Raw genomic sequence first — 19,941 nt, forward strand, 5'->3', positions numbered from 1 at the left:
TTTTTAAGTTAAAACAATCTTATCTTCTCTCAATCACTCTCCCTGTCTTTGTTTTCTTCACTTTTTTTTTTAGTTAAATGTCATTTTAGTCTATGTGGTTTGAACCATTTTTTTAGTTTAGTCTAAAAGTTTTATTTTTCGTCCATGAGTCCAAAAAGGTTTCACCGTTAATGAGAAGGGCAATTCAATCATTTTATATGTAATTCTATGAACTAGAAGAGCAATTCGGCCATATAAAATGACCGAATTGTTTTTCTTGTTAACAAAAATAATGAATGAGGTTAACCCAGTGGATAAAATGGCAACGATGAAATCTTTTTGGACTCACAGACGAAAAAAAACCTTTATACTAAACTGACAAAATAACTCAAACCATAAGGACTAAAATGACATTTAACTCTTTTTTTAAAAAAAAATTCATCAAAAAACGCATCTCTGACCCAATTGAGCAAAAGACCAAACAACACAAACACTCCCAACAACCAAATTACAACGGATATTTAAACCATTCCGTCTAACTAATAATATAGGATGATGTATCTCTCTCTACAATACATACACGGATCATGTATCTATAGATTCCGTACCTGTTTGGGTTTGTTTATTTTTCTAGAGAGAGAAACAAACACATACATCAACAACACATATACATAGATACATACATACACACAGTTGTTCTCTCCTCTCACCCCTCCACTATTTCTCTATCTAAAAACCAAAACAAAATCTTTCTCTCTGTCATCCGATCATGGAGATATGATGTTGTTTCCGTCGATTCTGTAACAGATTCACATCTCTATTTGAATCTTGTTTCTTATTATCATCTTCTTCAGACAGACACCCTTTACTCTCTTTCTTTTAGTTTGACCTTTTTCAGGTACCCTTTTATTCTCTCTCTCTCTCTCTCTCTCTCTCTCTCTCACACACACACACAAAACACATGTTTCTGTGTGTATAATTTGTAAACCCCATTATGTTTTTTTTCGATACTGTTTCTAGGGTTTCGTTTTTTTTAAATTTAAATAGGGTTTGTGATTTTTGGGTGAAAAAAATTGGGGTTTAGTTGGAATCAGTAGATTTTTTGTTTGCATGTTGTGATCTGTATGTAGATTGGTGATTAATTGGGTTTGTGGATCATGCAATTGTATGTGATTTTGTTGTAAAAATTTGAGTATTTATTGATTTTTAATTTAATGGGGATTTAAAGATCAGTTCCACACTGTTTTTTTACAACTTTTATAATTTTTTTTTGTTCTTTTGTTTGTGTAAATGCTTAGATTTTGCAGATGATTGTGTGTGTAAGAATTATTATGTTTTGATTTCAAATAGAAAGTTAGGTTTTTTTTTTTTTTTTTTTTTTTTTTTTTTTTCAATGTGCTATTTGATCAGAATTAGAAAAATCTTCTTTACCTTAAATGTTACTAGTTTGATCCTAAATAACAATCAGAAAATTAAGATGATAGTTTGTTTTACTCAAAAAATTGAAACTTTTCTTGTTGAAGTTGTAATAATCAATTTAGATGCACATCCAAACACTCCTTATTTCGATATATTTATGCTTATAACAAAGCTTAATTTGTTGAATTCTTGGTGTTTATGACAGAAGTGTTTCGCAATGCAACATTCTTCACAGCATTTTCCTTTTGGTATGATTGAAATTTATGATGATTTTTCGGTTTACTTGCCTTGAAGTGACTAAAAACTTATTGCAAAAAAAAAAAAATATCTTCTTATGGTAGGTCCCTCAAAATTGACATCAATGAATTATTCAAAAGCCGTTGGAAGTGGGAAAAAGGACATGTTAGATAATAACTATAATGACGCCTCCAGTGATACCGCCTTTTTTTCAAGTTCATTACCCGTTTTGCCCCATGAGAAGCGTATGTTTTTACTTTTTACTCTCTTTGAAATATGTTATATTGCCAATTTAATTTTGTATTTTTTTTATTTATTTGAAATGCAGTAATATCGAATAACGCAGAAAACAATTTCCAACCATTAGATGGTAGTGATTTGCTTGAAGATATTGCGGATCACGCAATCGGAAATTTGTTGCCCGAAGAAGACGAGCTTTTAGACGGTGTAATTGACGGTATTGACCTTAATGCTTTCACTAACCGTGCAGATGAGTTGGAAGAGTACGATCTTTTCGGAAGTGGGGGTGGTATGGAACTTGAATCTGATATGGATAACTTGAATTTGGGTATTTCAAAGGTTAGTTTGGGTGATGGGGTGGTTGGTAACGGGCTGGCCCATTACAATATAGCAAATGGTGTCGGGACGGTTGCTGGAGAACACCCATATGGCGAGCATCCTTCAAGAACTTTATTTGTGCGGAATATTAATAGTAACGTTGAAGATTCGGAACTCAGAACTTTGTTTGAGGTAGTTCGTTCTAGTCCCATCTTGTTAAATATATCGTTATTGTAGTTTTAGTTCATTTATGGCAATAACTGAAAAAAAAAAGACGATTGTTGGGCTTTTTAGACAAGAATCTAGGAAATACGTCACTATCGTGTAGATCTTCACTGACATATTATTTTGTTCACCTTGTAGCAATATGGCGATATTAGAACGCTATACACGGCATGTAAACATAGGGGCTTCGTGATGATATCTTATTACGATATCCGTGCTGCTCGAACTGCCATGCGCTCGTTACAAAATAAGCCATTACGAAGAAGGAAGCTAGACATTCACTACTCGATTCCAAAGGTTCATATTTGACTTTTATTCTTTTTTTTTCTTTTCCTTCAATATAGAAGTTTGCGTAACCAATATTTTGATCTGTTTTTCTGTATTAGGATAACCCTTCAGACAAAGATATAAATCAAGGAACTTTGGTTGTTTTTAATTTGGATCCTTCAGTTTCGTGTGAAGATCTTCTTCAAATCTTTGGGGCATACGGTGAGGTTAAAGAGGTAATTTCCTTTTGACGTTTATATTGTTTAAAACGTCTGTTCGTTTACATCATTGAAGCATTTATGTGGTATCCTGTAAAAAAGCTTAACATTGTGGAATATTGTGCACAATAACAGATAAGGGAGACGCCGCATAAACGGCACCATAAGTTTATAGAGTATTATGATGTTAGAGCTGCAGAAGCAGCCCTTAGATCTCTAAACAGGAGTGACATAGCTGGGAAGCGCATAAAGCTTGAACCTAGTCGCCCTGGTGGAGCCCGTCGAAAGTAAGTATACATATTTTTTTGTTTAAAGAAATAAGTAATAATGGTGCCCATAACACATCATTTAACGTTTTATAACCTTCTTTTATACATGTTTTGCATATTTTTAGCTGACATGAATCTGGATGGCTATTTTCTAAAAAAAAAAATCTAAAAATTACACAAAATTGCTCACATGTACGATGAATAGTGTTACTTTATTTTAAGAGAGAGACCTGTGTTTGCTTTATAAAATGGATAAATTAAAGACCGTCACGCATATTGGGAAAAAGTTCTTGTTAAATTGTGAGATGTTGGAGATAGGAACTTTTGTTATTACTCAGGTGTAGATAACTTATTAATCAAAAGAGTAAAATGCCAAAAGCGTCCCTGAGGTTTGGGCATGTTTGCCTGTTTCATCCAAAATATTTTTTGTGCATTTCAGTCCTTCACCTTTGATTTTTTTTTTGTGTCATTTTCATCCTTGAGTTTGGCAATTTATTGTTACTTTTCGTCCCTCGAAAAATGGCCCTAAGGGATGAAAATGGCGTAGATTTCAAACTTTTTGGATGAAATTGGCTCCTCAGGGACGAAAGTCGCAGAAGTGGCCAAACTTCAGGGACGAAAATGGCATTTTACTCTTAATCAAATTTGGTTACCTTTTGGCATTGACAAATCATTTGGTTATATCTGTTTTATAAATCGGGATTAGAACTTGAAAGAAGTCAATCATATTGCCTGATCTGATTATTGAGTTAGGGTTGAACTGATCATCGTTGGGATAAACAGCTGTCTCTTAAAAGCAAACCTAATTTTGCATTCTGCAATAAAGTTTGTTAACGGGTCCTTGTCGGGCCCAAAATGTTGATATTCAGATATTCTGTCTGTTTCTTGCAATTATCACAGTATGTGATGATTCTAATGTTTTTTTTTTCCTTTACTCTAGCCTAATGTTACAATTGACTCAAGACTTTGACCAAGACGACACTCGAAGTTTTCGACTTCAAGTGGGCCCCTCGATTGCAAACTCCCCTCCAGGTAAGACCAATTTTTGTTATCACATTCTGTTTTCCGAAACGTATGTTTTGAGTTTACTTTCTTACAACATATTCAATTTAATTCACCTCGCAGGCGTCTGGCCACAATTTGGCAGCCCGATTGAACACAATCCTCTTCAAAACGTAAGCAAGTCACCGGTCCTTGGCTCAGCGAGCCCTACCTTCAGCAACGGTTTATCCGGTCTGGCTTCTATCTTGCACCCTCAACCAGCCCGGATAGCACCAATCGGTAAGGACCATGGGAGGGCTAACCCTAACCGTAACCATCTTGACCAAAATAACACATTTCAACAATCTCATTCACTTCCAGACTCCATATTGAGTCAGTTTAACGAACCCATGTCCTCTTTTGGCGGCTCGAGCTCAACTGGTTCAGGAATCGAAACACTCTCCGGCCCACAGTTTCTGTGGGGCAGTCCTAACCCCAGTCCCAGTATATTGACCGACCAGCCCAAAGGACCTAGCGGACCGAGCCATGGTTTTAGATCACCGACCATCGGTCATCCGTTTACTACATCCAAGGTCCCACCTGGTATTACCCACGGGTTTCCAATCACGGGACGCCATGGATCTATGCTTCATCAACATCATCATGTTGGATCTGCTCCATCTGGGATACCGTTCGAAGGACATTTTGGTCATTATCACGAGTCTCCTGAAACGGTTTTCATGAGCTCACCTGCTTATGGGGGTGTAGGTATAGGTCATATTGATAGAGGCTTTTTAGGTTCTCGTGGGTCGGTTGGAAACGGTTCTCCAAGTTTCAGCACCATGCATTCTCCCAGGGTTAGTTCTATGTTTCTTGGTAGCGGGCCTTACGCGGGATTTGGGCCCACACTTGCGGAAAGTATGAGTGAGCGTGGACGGAACCGGCGCGCTGACCAAAATGGTGGTCAAACTGATAGCAAAAAACAGTTTCAGCTTGATCTTGATAAAATCACAAGCGGAGAAGATACCCGAACAACTTTGATGATAAAAAACATTCCTAACAAGTATGACAGATTTCATCTTGATTATTTTCAGCACTTAAGCGATTTTATGTTGATTATATGTTTGATACTCCAGGTATACTTCTAAGATGCTGCTTGCTGCTATTGATGAAAATCATAGTGGTACTTACGATTTTCTGTACTTGCCAATCGATTTTAAGGTATTATTTTTGTTAAGAATTTCTTGTTATTTGCCGATCGATTTTAAGGTATTACTACATGACGGTTTCCCGCCATTTATTGCAGAACAAATGCAATGTCGGCTATGCGTTTATCAACATGCTTTCTCCAACTCATATAATCCCATTTTACCAGGTTTTTTCTACCTTACGGTTGGCTATCTTTGGCCCTTTAAATTGAACATGATGTTAACTATATTTAAGTATCTACTAATTTGTGTAAAATGTTGTGTAGGCATTCAATGGGAAAAAATGGGAGAAATTCAATAGTGAAAAAGTTGCTTCGTTGGCTTATGCTCGAATCCAAGGAAAGATGGCACTTGTGACTCATTTTCAGAACTCGAGTTTGATGAACGAAGATAAACGTTGCCGGCCTATTCTTTTTCATTCAGAAGGTTCAGAAGTTGTTGATCAGGTAATATGTTTATTTAAAACATTTTATATAAATGGTTGGGTTGCTTTGCTTTTTTAATTCTCAAACGGGTCAGATGATAAGTTCAGCTAAAAAGGGTAGTGCTTAAATTGGTCGAATGTGTTGAAAGCTGCCCCAAGGGTATTTTCAACGCATGGGGTGAGCAGAAAACCGAAAAAACTGAACTGAAACCGAAAAAACCGAACCGCACAAAAAACCGAAAAAAAACAAACCGAAAAAACTGAACTGAACTTCACGGTTCGGTTACGGTTTTGCATTTTATGAAAACCGAATTACCTAAAACTTTGTTTTTTTTAATGGTTGTTATATATTGATTTAGGAAAAATTAATTTTATTCTTGAATGTTAAGTATTTGAAAAGAATGTCTTAATAAGAACTTTGGAAAAACTCAAAAATATTAATTAAAATGTTAAATATAATAACGTAAATGTAAACATCTAAGAAAAAAATCTTAAATCTTGGATCATACTTTTTATATTTGAATCTTATGTAATTTTGTTCCAAAAACTGAAAACCGAACCATTGCTAAAACCTAAAAAACGAAACCGAACGGTTTTAAAGAACCGAAAAACAAACATTTCAGTTACGGTTTCGGTTTTACTTCAAAACCGAACCGAACGGTGCACACCCCTAGTGAGTTAATACACTTTATTCAGTGAATAGGTTAATATTGTTGTAATGATATTGTTTCTGTTGTCATACCCAATTTTGTTATATGTTAAAACCTAAAAAATGCACAAAGGGTGTTTTGGGTCGACCCAACCTAAATATGCCCTGTTTTGACATGAATCTATTTTGACCCGGTAACCAACCAGTCTCCTTCACACGTATTTCCGCCTTTAGAGCCAAGCTGTGCACTGGTGTCTAGCTTTACTCTAATAAAAGCTGACTCATGAAAATGAAAATGTTAAATTGTTTATTTATTCCTACTGTCTTACAGGAACCTTTGTCATCAAATGTTTTGAATATTCAAATGCATCGGTCAAATGGTTCAGACTCAGGCGACTCATCAGGTAGCCCTCCAAAAGACGGTGCGGGTCCTGGTACAACTGAGCAGAGCTGACAGCAGGTGAAGCCAGCAGTCGTGCTAAACCGTCTAAAATAATAATATTTACGCAAGACTGCTGACTTTCATCAGTACATAGTGTATAGAAGAACTAAGAGAATCGTATTAAAAAGAAAACAAGGGTGCAGGTGCGGATTTTGTCTATTTTTGAAAAGATAAAAGAGTTAAAAAGAAAGAAAAAAGATAAAAAAAAAAAAAAGAAAAAGAAATCCTATGTTAGAAGTAGTTTGGAAGAGGCGAATGATAGTAATGTGCAGATCCCGATTGCCATTTTGCTAATATGTAAATCGATATCTCCTGTTCTTTCACCTCTTCATTTTGGGAACTGTTTTATTCGGGCTTTTATCTATGGCGATGATTGCTTGGACGTAAGTAAGTTTATGGGTTTTGTGGCAAATGTATAGTGTCCGTGTTGGGGGTAGATCTGACTTTTCATGTGTTTTGAATCTTCAGTTCCTCGATTGAAAACGGATGGGAACTGAACTTGGGAACTTTTTTTGTTTATTTAGTTTTTTTTGTTTTTTGTTTGTGTAAAGTAGTTTTAGTTGTGATGAGCAGGTTTTTCATGTTTTAGAGGAGCATCTGTTTGTTGTAGAAAGTTATAGGTGGTCATTATCATGTAATGACTTGTACCTAATGTATTAAAATATGTGTGATAATACCAACTGTGTTATCTGTTGGCTAATTGTGATTCCCTTGTGAGTGTGGTTCTTGTGATGCTATTTCATGAAGCAAGTCAAAGTGTTGAATTTTGACCTTTTTGGTCAATATTTGATTCTAATGGTGATTGCTAAAATCACTTCTTTTGTGTGATATCTGGTACTGTAAAAGCATGGTGCTTGTCTATCACAAAAAACTGTGTGGGTTTAAATCCTTGAAGTGCAAGGTTATGTGGTATTAGGTGTGGGTTTAAATTCTTAAAAGTGCAAGGTTGTGTGGTATTTAGGTGTAAAATAATGTTAAAAATGTGTGGTAGCATTAAAAATTTGAAAAGTGTGGGTGCATTCAAAAACACCAATCACATATCATTCACTTTTCTACGACGCTGAGTGTTGATACATATGGATAGTATTAATATTGATATTACTATTAAATTTGAACAATAAACGGCGTGGGTTCAAATCTTTGCAAATGATTGTGATGTTTTGTCTACAATACACGTTGATCATATCAATGTGGATGAGAGAAGACGGTGTAAGGTTACCGTAAGGTGTTGATACATATGGATAATATCAATATCACTAAAATTTGAACAATAAACGGTGTGGGTTCAAATCTTTGCATATGAAGGTTATGTGGTATTTAGGTGTAATAAATTGTTATAAAAATGGCTTGGTATCATCATCATCATATTCAGTAAATCTCACCAATAACAAAGGGTTTGAGGAGGGTAAGATGTAGACAGCCTTACCTCTACTCCATAAGAATAGAGAGGCTGCTTCTAGTGAGACCCCCGGCTCGATGGTAGTTTTGTATCGAGCCTTGGACATAAGGCACATAACACTCGGCAATTAAGACAAAAGCCAGTTAGTGCATGTACTCCCTTGTCTATCGGCTATCAACGCTATCACATGATGCATGATTAACCATCCCCCTCTTTTAACGTTATTTTTACGAAATTAGTAAAATAACGTTAAAATTAGTGCACTTTCACTTTTGCCCCCGAACGTCCACACATATATACAGTATATGCGCATACCGCAAGCGGGACGTAAATTGAAATATGTGGATACATATTAGCAAAACCACACAAATCCCATATTGGTCATTTTTGTGAACATATTAGCAAAAACACACCAATCCCCTGGGTTGGTACGTCTCAACTATATCAACATCACTATTAAATTTGAACAATTTGAGCTCATTTACATGTCAAGATTCACTAAACTGATCCACAAACTGGAATGAAAACTAAAAAGCCTTTATATATTCACATTCAAACACCCAAAATTTCACATAAGGCAATTGAACTCATTAACATTGTTGTTTTCAAACCTTTATTTTCTGATTTTAAGCTCTATGTCAATGAGAAAACAACACTTGTTGTCATCTCTAACATAATGCACATGACCTTTCATAACATTAAGAAGTTTTCTAGAAAGATTGAGAGCAAGTCCCTCTTGGGTACCCTGGTTTTTTCCTTCTTCATACATGTCTCTGATAATATCTGCAGGTAACCCTGTGCCCGGATGAGTCATTCTGCAACAACAAAAAGTTGGTTAGGACTGCTAAATGGGTGGGTCATCTGGGTTTGATAATGGGTTGAAATGGATAACCTTTTGGTATGGATTGAAATGGGTTAGATTGTGTGCGGTTGACTTGAAACACTTTTCTTGAAAAAGTAATTTTGTATAGAAGATTTTATGCGTTAAATATATATGTATATGGCAACTCTTTAATTGCTTTGTTTAGCTACTTTTTTTACCAATTGATCTGTTATGTTTTGATGTTAATTGTTTATTACTGAAAAGACCGACTCGTCTAGGGATGGCAAAAAAACCCTGAACCCAACGGGTATACCCCAAACATATGGGACGGTTATACCCGAAGCCTGACGGGTATGAGATTAGATGATACCCGGCCCGATTACCCGAAACCACATACCCGTTTACCCGAACTATATACCGGATCATATACCCAAAATTGTTTTGTTTATATTTTTATTTTCCCTTAACCTATCTATTAGTGACTTATTTTAGTAGGTTCATTGTGTTTAAAAAATAATTCTTTTGGAATATGTATTGGATAATATCCTTCATATTTTGTTTTAGTAAGTTCATTGTGTTTAAAAAATATTTCTTTTTGGATATGTATTTGATAATATTATTTATATTTTGTGGTGTCGTGAAGTATATAAATAAAACTATATAAAAGTTATAATGTTATTATTTATTAATGATAAAACTTATATGTATGTAATGTATATTTAATTTATAATAGTTGTTATATAGATAAAAATTATACAATATATATAATGGTAAAAAAATGTGTTTGGAAATCCAATAGGTATTTTTTAACAAATTAACGGGTATACCTGATACTCGACGGGTAATTAGCCGACAAATACCCGACATGTATTGGGCCGTGTATGGGACACGATTCTACAACTGGGTATGGGTATGAAATTACCAATACCCAGCCCGAACCCGGCCCATTGCCATCCCTTCACTCGTGTGACCACAAAAGTCAAAACCATACATCTAATTTATGAATAGAAGGCTATTTTGCCTTTATTTTGAACTAAGATGTACATAAAGAAGCACCATAAGTCTAATAGTTTCATATCCTTGGGTTAGTACCGGCATAAACAAAGTTTTTCTTGAAATAAAGGTGGTAATTTCGACACATTCATCTCTGAATCGGTCTATTCGGGTAATGTTTTAACTAAGGAAACTAATCAAATAGATCAAACGAAGTTAAAATCACTCGAAATGCATTTTGAAGCATATGACCTGCACAATTGCTTTGTTCAAACTGCTTAAACGGGTTTAAAATCACCCGCAGTAAAAATATGTACCTGAACTGTAGATGAATGTATTCATGTCCATCTTGTTTCATCCTGAGCCCGGGGGACACTTTGATTTCCACCCAACCATCGGGTGACGGTGCATGGTTTGCAGCACTGATCAAGAAATCCGATAAGATTATCTGAAGCCTTATTTGATCGCCGATAAGATCAAGCATTTTGACTTGATTAGGTATTTCATGAACCAATGGAATATTCTTTTCGTCCAGAACGATCATTACTTGGCTCACAATAGCATCTAAAAGATTCTCCATGAAAAATTGGTCCGAGTTCAGTTCCACATTGCTGCAAAACCCAAAAACACTTTACAAACAAGCACTACAATGAATAGCAGATAAAAGCTTGACTTCTGAGGCTAACGCGCAAATTTGCTTCTGTGAAACTATTGTGCATTCTTTCAGTAGATGATAAAGTATTAGAACATAATATCATTTTTGTAATCATATTTTAAGGGGTGCTACCCGACCCGAAAATGAAAATTTTAGACGAACGTGAACATGACCTGAATCCCCCGAACCCGAAAATCGTGTCAACCCACCAAACTGACTGTGTCAACCCGAAAATGTTAAACGAACCCAAAATCATGACATAAAACATATTGTGAAAAAAAATATAATATAGTAAAAATGGGTTAAACGGGTCAACACGCCAACCTGACTGGGTTACCGAACCCGATCTGTTTAGCTAAACGGGTTTGCGGGTTTAACTTGAAACTGACCCGAGCCCGTTTAGACTTAAACCCAAACCCACGAATTTCGTGTTAGGTTCATGTTGTGTTTTTGGGTCGTGTCAGAAATACCGTCAATGACAGCGCACCAAGGGAACAACGGACAATCACGGCAAAGGCAAGCACGAATGCTGCTGCCTACAAGACCGTTCACACCCCTAATTATGCATTAAATTATGGACAAAAACTGTTCTCTGGTCAACCCAAGCCTACATATACTCTAAAGTTACCCCGTTTGACCCGTTACCCAATCCGTTCATTTTGCATCTCTAGAATTAACACTTACCCTTCTTCGATACTTTTTATATCCAGATTCTCAACAATCGATGCAATTTGTCTTTCACAGGCAACACTTGTCTCAAGATACTGCTTCTGATTATCTGAAATAGCTGACTTTTGCAGAAGCTCGCGAGTAAAAAGAAGCCCGTTTAAAGGGTTCTTAATTTCTCGCTTAATATACGCTAAATCATCACGTTTGAACACAGATTCTTGCTCATTTTTACCGTCTTCTAAAGGCATTCGCACACTCAAAAAACAAAAACACCCAACCACTTTTCCGTCCTCACCAACTCTCGTGTTTGTTGTCAAATGACCCTCTACAAGATTTCCATCTTTTCCAAACAACCCAAACGGTAAATCTGATGAATCGTGACCGTTGATTGCTGTATATAACGTGATCATGAATTTGGTCAGTGTATCTTCATCTTTAAGTGAACATAAACCTCCAAAAACTTCACCAGGAAGAACTTTTCCGAAAACTTCATGTTTCATACGACCCGTAAGTTCTTCCATGGCTGCATTCCATTCAGAACAACAAGCGTTTTCATTTGAAGCAAATAAAGGAGGAATTAACGGATTTAAGGTTCGAATAATCGAGTTATAATCGCCTTCCATGCGTATAAATCGGTCCATGATAGTTTTCTTGTCTGTGACATCTTGACCCACAAAGGATACACCGACAATATTGTTCATGTAGTCTCTGCTTGTGCATGTATTCGCCATAATGTATAAAATAGGTTTGTTTTGCTGTTGCATGCCAACTTTTCGTAGTTTCAGTTCGATGTTTTTTTCTTCTTTACCTAATATTAAATAAAATCACCTTTAATACTTTCTAACTAATAACTACTATTTTACATGAAATCCTATAATAAAATCAATTTATATTATCATAAAATAGCTTATTTACCTTGCAAAGCTCTACAGAGAAGATCTTCAACAACTCCATGTGATGTTTCATGAACGAATTCATCAATCAAAGACTTTCCGATAGCTTCACTAGCTTTGACTCCAGTCAACTCTGCGATTTTCCCATTCCACCCGTTTATCAAACCACACACATCAACACCAAAAATAGGAACAGATGCTGTTTCAACCAATCTCGCCAATTCACATGCAGCCGAACTAATTTCAGCCACCCGTTGAGCATCGCTCTCACTTCGTTGACTATAATTCATCACTCTTTGACCACCACCACTGTTATCCGCAACATTTTGAGCTGATGTTCTCATTATCAACTGCAAAGAATGAATCACATTGATCTCAGAATCTTCCCAAGGTAAACTTCTAAATTTTACAATTTCAAGAAACGCCTTAAACGAAGATCTTGGATGCATTATATTCAAATCTTTATCTTCAGGATGATGTTTAGCACCTGCCCACTTAATCTGTCTCTCAGTTTGTGATCTGAACCAAAACACGAAATCGTTTAAAGTAATTCTTGCAGCAGCCATACCACAAACTGTATCACCAAACAAAGATGCACCAGGATAACCCGCATGTAACAAACTTTCTGTAATGAACCCTGTAGAATCCTTATGTTCACTACACAACCATTTAACGATATCTGTAACTTGTGATTCATTCGGAGTTACACCCGTTAACCAAACTTCGTTATCATAGTATAAAGCTGCTCCATCGCATTTGACTAAATCCATGATACTTGGAGAATGAGTTATTAACCGAAAAGGGTCCTCTCGCAGTAGCATGTCACATAAGGTGGTCTGCATACGGAGGATCTTTTTCTCTGCTATTTGTTCGGCTAACTGAAGCTCCATGTAGAGCTGCAAACCCATTGATTGCATTAAAAATTCACAAGCGTAACGAAGTGGGAACGGGATATAACGCTGTGTTGCATGATGGCATGCCACCAAACCCCATAATTTCGTGGATTCGTTGTCGTGTACGAGAATTGCCATCACTAAAGATGCAACAGAATTCATGTTATCCATGTAAACTGCATGGCAGCCATGTGGGGCCCGAAGGGTAGATTTGACCAAACAAATTGGTTGCTTTAGTTCTTGATTTCGAATAACGGGGACTGATTTTGCTTGAGAATCAACGATTATTCTCACGCGATTTTGTTTAAACAGGAATCGAGCAGCTTGTGGGATATCTGCTGCGGGATAATGCATCCCTAAATACGATTCTAAATCAGTTCTTTTAACTTCTGAAATAACTTCACCATGTTCATCGTCATGGAATTTATAAACCATAACCCGATCATAACCTGTAAGCTTTTGTACTTCTTCAACAAGGGTATCACACATAGCACCGATATCTCCACCAGGGAGGGAATTCAGCTTAGAAATCGCTCTAACAACAAGTTTTTGTGACTGAACCGCACCAGCAAAGAATACTGCGGGGTCACTATCGTTAGCCGGCTCTAAATCAATCACAACGGCCACATCAATCCTATGGAGAATTGCATAAAACGGTTTACGTGTAGTTACACAGTGAACCAAAATAGGGTTGAACAACTTGATTTCTCCAGAAGCTACTGCCCTTTCTAATGAATCCCTGGAAGTAGAGGTGAAAAGTGTTCTAGCATCAACTCCAAGGAGAGTTTTCTTCTCAGGATTGTCTAGATTCAAACTCAACATACTAAAACAGTTTTCGCTAAAACTTACGATGCTAAAAGTGGGCTCTTCAACTGCAATCATACAACCAAAAGGTTGAACAAAACCACCTCTTTGAATTTTGGATAAATAAGCAGCCATTTGGTGGTCAGCTACAGCTTCTGGCTCATGCGTAATCGAATTTGAGTAGTTAAAAGATTTACCAGATTCAACAGACTGTTCAAACTCTGCTGAAAGCCTAGCATCAGCACCATATCGAGCCATGGTTGGGTTCATGTTACTTCCACATCTACTTTTATAGATGTTTTGCCACTATCTCTATCTTGTTTCCATTAGCATAAGCAACCGGGCTTAATTTCAACAAAAAAAGTGCAACTTGTTAACAAAAGAGATTAAAGATTGAAACTTTTTCCTCAATTTATGGCATATATAAACATATTTAGACCATACATTGGAAAATGAAATGGGTAATTTGGAGGCACTATATACTTAAAATAAGTCGTTGAGTCATATTATCAAACAGCTGGTGTGCACTGCTGCTGCTGACGAGTCTTTTCTTCAGAAGTTGTGGGATTGTTTGTTACCTTCTCTTTGTACATATTTAAAAAAAAGTTTACAGGTGTGGATCTGATGTTGAGTTGTATGCAATAATGATAATGATAGTGAGAAACATGACCCCATGGGTGTTTGAAAGACGAATTTGTCGCCGAACGCCGCACCATGTGGTGACGGAGCAGCGACAGAAGAAGGTGACGCACTGACGCCATCAAACGTGGTTGCGACTGTGAAGACTACGTGGCGATTATGAAGTCGACGACCAGACGAGACTCGCTGCTTTCAATTCTAGCCACCCTCCACTTCCGTTTCTCAAATAAAGGCTATTTTTCAAAATCTTCTTGTCTTACTTCCTGTCTAATCCCAATTGCATCAATATGGACCCTGAACCCTCCTGGACCTAAATTCTGTTAAAATCAACCGTTACCCAGTACGATCAAAGGATAAAATGGTTATTTCGTCTTTTTATTATACCATTTGACCGTTATTTGTTAACGGTTGATTTTAACAAAATTTAGGTCCAAGATCCAAGATTGATGCAATTGGGACTATACGAGTATACGGGAGGCAAGGCAACAAGATTTTGAAAATAGAGGGTAAACGTGATTTTGCCCGCAAATCTCAGGGGGTAAAATTGTAGTTTACTCTTCTTTCTTTTAACGGAGGAAAATAATTAATCTTTATTTTAAGTTAGATTCAGAGAATGACGTAAAACGTAAACAATGGTAGTAAATTCTCAAATAAAAGTTGATGATTACAATAGGTGTTTTCTAGTTAATATGAAATTAAGTGCTTAGATAGACGCGTAGATTGCTCCAATCAAAGATTCACACGTTTTAAGTTAAAAAGGAAAAGTGGAGAAGATTGCATAACTTGGGGCAAATTTTAAATTCACGGAATCGAGGCTTCAATCAAGAATTGCAGGTCTGATGTATGGGTCAAACCGCCAGAGGCATATGCCACATGATCAAGCTTGTCAAAACCTTCTCGTCAAATGATCATGGGTTCCGTAACTTCAATCACATGTTGTTAAAAGTTTGGACCCTTTTTGTCCTGTCAATTTTTGGATTAACTCCTTATCAAATATCCTCTAAATTTACTCCACGTCAGTATTTGTTGTGAGATTGAAACCTCAACCACTTAGCAGGAGCATGTGTATTATATACCTTGATAGTGTTAGGCTACAAGTTCTTTGGTATAAATATGTTGCTTTTAGTGAAATGGTTTAGTTTGTTGTGAATGTGTAGTATAATGTTATGGTAGGGGTGAACAAGTTTAGGTTCGGACCGAAAATAACCGAGAACCAAACCGAAAATATACCCAACCCGACCCGAACCCAAGTACCTAGGTATTTAGATCGGTTCCAATTTTTCATATAAAATAGGGTCGGGTCGGGTCGGTTCTCGGTTCTTTTCATGGTGAAACCCGACTTTGACCTATGGACCAGAACCGACCCTATATTTAGGGTAGTGAATCGGTTCTTTATTTTTGTTTGATCAGTTCTCAGGTCGGGTCAGGTAATGGTCGGATAGGGTCGGGTTTTTCCTTTTGCTCACCCTGTGAAATTCATGTTTTGATGGCTTAAAATACATTGCCATTTCTAATGTTGTGATAGCTTAATAAATGGTTCGAATGATAAAATTATATAGAGAAAAAAAGTTAAGAATAACATTATTTATAAATTTCATAAAATGGTGTGTAAAGCACATGTTTAAACATGCTTAATAACACTATTTGAAGTGTTTAGAAAAAAAATTGATGTATATAAAATTGAAGAATCAAAAGGTTGGAGTAATCAATTTTGACCCATATATGATTTTGACTAATTAGAAGTTAAATTTAGTTAATTATAATTCTAATTAGACCATGTGTAGTGGTTTGGGTGAATAAATCCCTTATCCTTGGGCGTTTTCCGCCATGTGGCAGTACAGTCAGCAAGGGACATTATTGAGCGTTTTTTCTAAAATGGGTGTAGTGGGGATGTGAGCATTATATTAAAAAGGGGTGTTAAACAATTAAATAAAAAAAATCCAAAAAATGGTATTGGGCAAGCATAGGAAAGAATGCATGTGATTGGCCAAACAATTGGATGTTTGGCGTGGTTTAAAAAACGTCGGGGGGCTTTTTTTGAAAAAAAAAACGCTAGAAAACACCCGTGGGGGGTGGGGGTGGGGCATGATTGGACGTGTTTGAGGAAAAAAACTGGGCAACCAGTACACATGGTCTTAGTCTAAATTGTACTTGAATGTATATTATTTATCAAAAGATTGGAGTAATCAATATAGTTGGTTAATTACATCAATATATATTATTTAATTTTCATTTAATTTTATTAATTGTGTATTATCTTTTTAAAGTTATTACTTTTAAATATATACGAGTATACGGGAGGCAAGGCAACAAGATTTTGAAAATAGAGGGTAAACGTGATTTTGCCCCCAAATCTCAGGGGGTAAAATTGTAGTTTATTCCTCTTTCTTTTAACGGAGGAAAATAGTTAATCTTTATTTTAAGTTAGATTCAGAGAATGACGCAAAACGTAAACAATGGTAGTAAATTCTCAAATAAAAGTTGATGATTACAATAGGTGTCTTCTAATTAATATGAAATTAATTCTAATTAATATGAAATTAATTGCTCAGATAGACGAGTAGATTGCTCCAATCAAAGATTCACACGTGTTAAGTTAAAAAGGAAAAGTGCAGACGATTGCATAACTCGGGGAAATTTTTAATTCACGAAATCGAGGCTTCGATCAAGAATTCCAGTCTGATATATGGGTCAAACCGCTAGAGGCATATGCCACATGATCAAGCTTATCAAAACCTTCTCGTCAATTGATCATGGGTCCCGTAATTTCAATCACATTTTATTAAAAGTTTGGACCCTTTTTGTCCTGTCAATTTTTGGATTAACTCCTCATCAAATATCCTCTAAATTTACTCCACGTCAGTATTTGTTACGAGATTGAAACCTCAACCACTTAGCAGGAGCATGTGTATTATACACCTTGATAGTGTTAGGCTACAAACTCTTTGGTATAAATATGTTGCTTTTCGTGAAATGGTTTAGTTTGTTGTGAATGTGTACTATAATGTTATGGTGAAATTCATGTTTTGCTAGCTTAAAAAACATTGCCATTTCTAATGTTGTGATAGCTTAAAAAAATGGTTCGAATGATAAAATTATATACGAGGAAAAAGGTTAAGAATAACATTATATAAATTTCATAAAATGGTGTGTAAAGCACATGTTTAAACATGCTTAGTAGCACTATTTAAAGTGTTTAGAAAAAAACATTGATGTGTATAAAATTGAAGAATCAAAAGGTTGGAGTAATCAGTTTTGACCCATATATGATTTTGACTAATTAGAAGTTAAATTTAGTTAATTATAATTCTTATTAGTGGATGTATATTATTTATCAAAAGATTGGAGTAATCAATATAGTTAGTTAATTACATCAATATATATTATTTAATTTCATTTCATTTTATTAATTGTGATATGTGTATTATCTTTTTAAAGTTATTACTTTTAAATATTTACATAAATAACTAGATATAACTTTTCATCATGTAGTGATATCGTTTTGAAAACACATTGTAATAAAAAAAATTAAAACAAAACATCAAGGCTTCCATTAATATGTTAAATAAATACAATACAATAAACTATAATGTAAGAACCTATAGAGAGGGTGCATAGATTATATTTAAGTTTTATAGCCTCTTTTGTATCTAACTCATATTACATCTACTACTCCTTGGGATTCACCAATCTAATCCATATTACATCTACTCCTTGGCATTCACCAATCTAATCCATATTACATCTTCTTTAAGCGTCATTTTAAAGGGGTAGAGATAACCATAATTTTTTCCTTGTAACAATGTGGAAGGAATCACCACAATCGTCTCTCTAATAAGGCATTCATCACATCTTTAACGTCTAACAAATCAAGTTAGTGATCACCTCTACTCTTTTCACTAGCGTAGATGGTGATCACCTTTAGTATTTCTTCCTAATTTTGGTAATAAAGCACCATTCACAACTATAAAAGTGTTTAAATGTAGACGTCATAGTAAGCCCACACACTAGTAGTTGCCAATCCATGATCATTAGACATTTTCGAGCTAAAAGGTCACCAAGATATGACTTAGAATTTTAGATTTATACTATGCAAGAGAGAGTCCAAAATGACTGAAGAAGGCTTGCTTAAATAGTGTGATAAAACAACTTGAAAATTGTTCCAGGTTTTGCATGGTCGGACTGTGCATCCCTTAGGGGAGTGGGGCGGAGCGTTATTTTTCCGTGATGGCCAAAATTAACGCGTGGAACAATTGTGAAGATCACCGCCACTGATGTTTCAACGCGTGATGGCAAGAGTCAGTGATATTTTCAACGCGTTATGGATTTAGTGATGGAACATGTGAGGGGGTGTGAGGGTTTATTGTGGGTGTTGTGAGTGATGACCAATGCCACTAAAAAAGGTTGTGAGTGATGGAAAAATGGTTGATGACATGGCGGAACTTGATTGGGTGCTTGTGAGTGATGAAATTCTATCACTAGTGACCACCCCCACTCCCCTTAGACTCACTCTGTGTTGTGGGTTAACTAAGTTTTCCATTAACTAACAAAAAGTGTTGTCACATCAGCGCTAAGTCAACAGAGTGCCAATAACTAAACTGTCCATTAACTAGGTGTTGTGGGTTAACTACACTGTAATTATTATTATTATTTTTTATTTAAAATCCCAACCCAAGTTCCCACTCACTCACTCACCCACCCACCCACCCAACGGCTAGTTTGACCAAACCCAACCCAAGGTCTCTCTCCCTATCCATTAGCATCGTAAACCTGTTAACTATTTCGCCATTAACGAGCACCGTTAACGGGCCAGGGCGGTGTGCCAGTCGCCACCAGCCAACGTTAACGGCTAGCTCGTAAACCCACAATAACTAGCCGTACAACACATGACTTCCTCACTTTTTACCGTTCTTTGAGTCTTCCAAACTTTTTTTCCAAATCACTGGACTGAAAATTGGCATTTTAGAACACACCATAATTGACCACTTCTTTGAGAAGTATTTCAAACATTAAGGTGTTATGCGTACAATTCTCTCGTCAGGTCCTTATATTATTTAGGCGTTGGCAACACGTGTAATGTGTTTTTTCCAAGTGAGAGAGAGGAAAGGGAGAGAAACAAAAAATCCGCCTATCGTCGAAAAAAATGGTTGCCAGAAATGTTCCAGGATAGAGGAAAGGGAGAGAAACAAAAATCTTTAAATTCTTTTCATTTATTTAAAACTCATTTAACAAGAAACCACCATTTAAGTTTTATGTACAACTGCATTTATGATTTTTAACTAAAGATTGTTACGCGG

At 36.0% G+C, this 19,941-nt stretch overlaps 2 protein-coding genes across 4 annotated transcripts; one reads left to right on the top strand and one right to left on the bottom strand.

The window, feature by feature from the left end:
* Nucleotides 1-629: 629 nt before the first annotated feature.
* LOC110937386 (protein MEI2-like 5) lies at nucleotides 630-7,576 on the top strand. Of its 2 annotated transcripts, none has more exons than XM_022179802.2 (13): nucleotides 630-877; nucleotides 1,604-1,646; nucleotides 1,740-1,880; nucleotides 1,964-2,385; nucleotides 2,557-2,715; nucleotides 2,805-2,921; nucleotides 3,039-3,190; nucleotides 4,113-4,204; nucleotides 4,298-5,216; nucleotides 5,290-5,374; nucleotides 5,460-5,528; nucleotides 5,628-5,807; nucleotides 6,766-7,576. In XM_022179802.2, exons 2-13 carry the CDS (start codon nucleotides 1,616-1,618, stop codon nucleotides 6,886-6,888), a joined length of 2,490 nt encoding a protein of 829 aa, XP_022035494.1. In that variant the 5' UTR covers nucleotides 630-877; nucleotides 1,604-1,615; the 3' UTR covers nucleotides 6,889-7,576. The 2 variants fall into 2 exon arrangements, with proteins under 2 accessions (XP_022035494.1, XP_022035495.1); XM_022179803.2 differs by having other exon boundaries at nucleotides 1,607-1,646; nucleotides 6,766-7,556.
* A 1,220-nt stretch (nucleotides 7,577-8,796) lies between these two features.
* Nucleotides 8,797-14,941, bottom strand: LOC110937387 (phytochrome E). 2 transcript variants are annotated; one of them, XM_035988646.1, is made up of 5 exons: nucleotides 14,450-14,892; nucleotides 12,331-14,349; nucleotides 11,431-12,223; nucleotides 10,409-10,702; nucleotides 8,798-9,090 (listed from the first exon to the last, which is right to left on the bottom strand). In XM_035988646.1, exons 2-5 carry the CDS (start codon nucleotides 14,273-14,275, stop codon nucleotides 8,889-8,891), a joined length of 3,234 nt encoding a protein of 1,077 aa, XP_035844539.1. In that variant the 5' UTR covers nucleotides 14,276-14,349; nucleotides 14,450-14,892; the 3' UTR covers nucleotides 8,798-8,888. The 2 variants fall into 2 exon arrangements, with proteins under 2 accessions (XP_022035496.1, XP_035844539.1); XM_022179804.2 differs by having other exon boundaries at nucleotides 8,797-9,090; nucleotides 12,331-14,941.
* Between the last annotated feature and the right edge of the window lie 5,000 nt (nucleotides 14,942-19,941).

Source organism: Helianthus annuus, chromosome 4 (assembly GCF_002127325.2).
Source record: "Helianthus annuus cultivar XRQ/B chromosome 4, HanXRQr2.0-SUNRISE, whole genome shotgun sequence".
NCBI classification, from domain to species: domain Eukaryota; kingdom Viridiplantae; phylum Streptophyta; class Magnoliopsida; order Asterales; family Asteraceae; genus Helianthus; species Helianthus annuus.

What these genes read in the sequence shown, in the direction of transcription:
- LOC110937386 (XM_022179802.2), top strand. Translation starts at nt 1,616, where the DNA reads ATGCAACATTCTTCACAGCATTTTCCTTTTG. An exon ending in CATACGGTGAGGTTAAAGAG is followed by an intron (nt 2,922 to 3,038) that starts GTAATTTCCTTT and finishes GCACAATAACAG; the next exon opens with ATAAGGGAGACGCCGCATAA. An exon ending in GTTCAGAAGTTGTTGATCAG is followed by an intron (nt 5,808 to 6,765) that starts GTAATATGTTTA and finishes ACTGTCTTACAG; the next exon opens with GAACCTTTGTCATCAAATGT.
- LOC110937387 (XM_022179804.2), bottom strand. Translation starts at nt 14,275, where the DNA reads ATGAACCCAACCATGGCTCGATATGGTGCTGATGCTAGGCTTTCAGCA. An exon ending in TCTCTGTAGAGCTTTGCAAG is followed by an intron (nt 12,224 to 12,330) that starts GTAAATAAGCTA and finishes ATTTAATATTAG; the next exon opens with GTAAAGAAGAAAAAAACATC. An exon ending in TACATTCATCTACAGTTCAG is followed by an intron (nt 9,091 to 10,408) that starts GTACATATTTTT and finishes TTGTTGTTGCAG; the next exon opens with AATGACTCATCCGGGCACAG.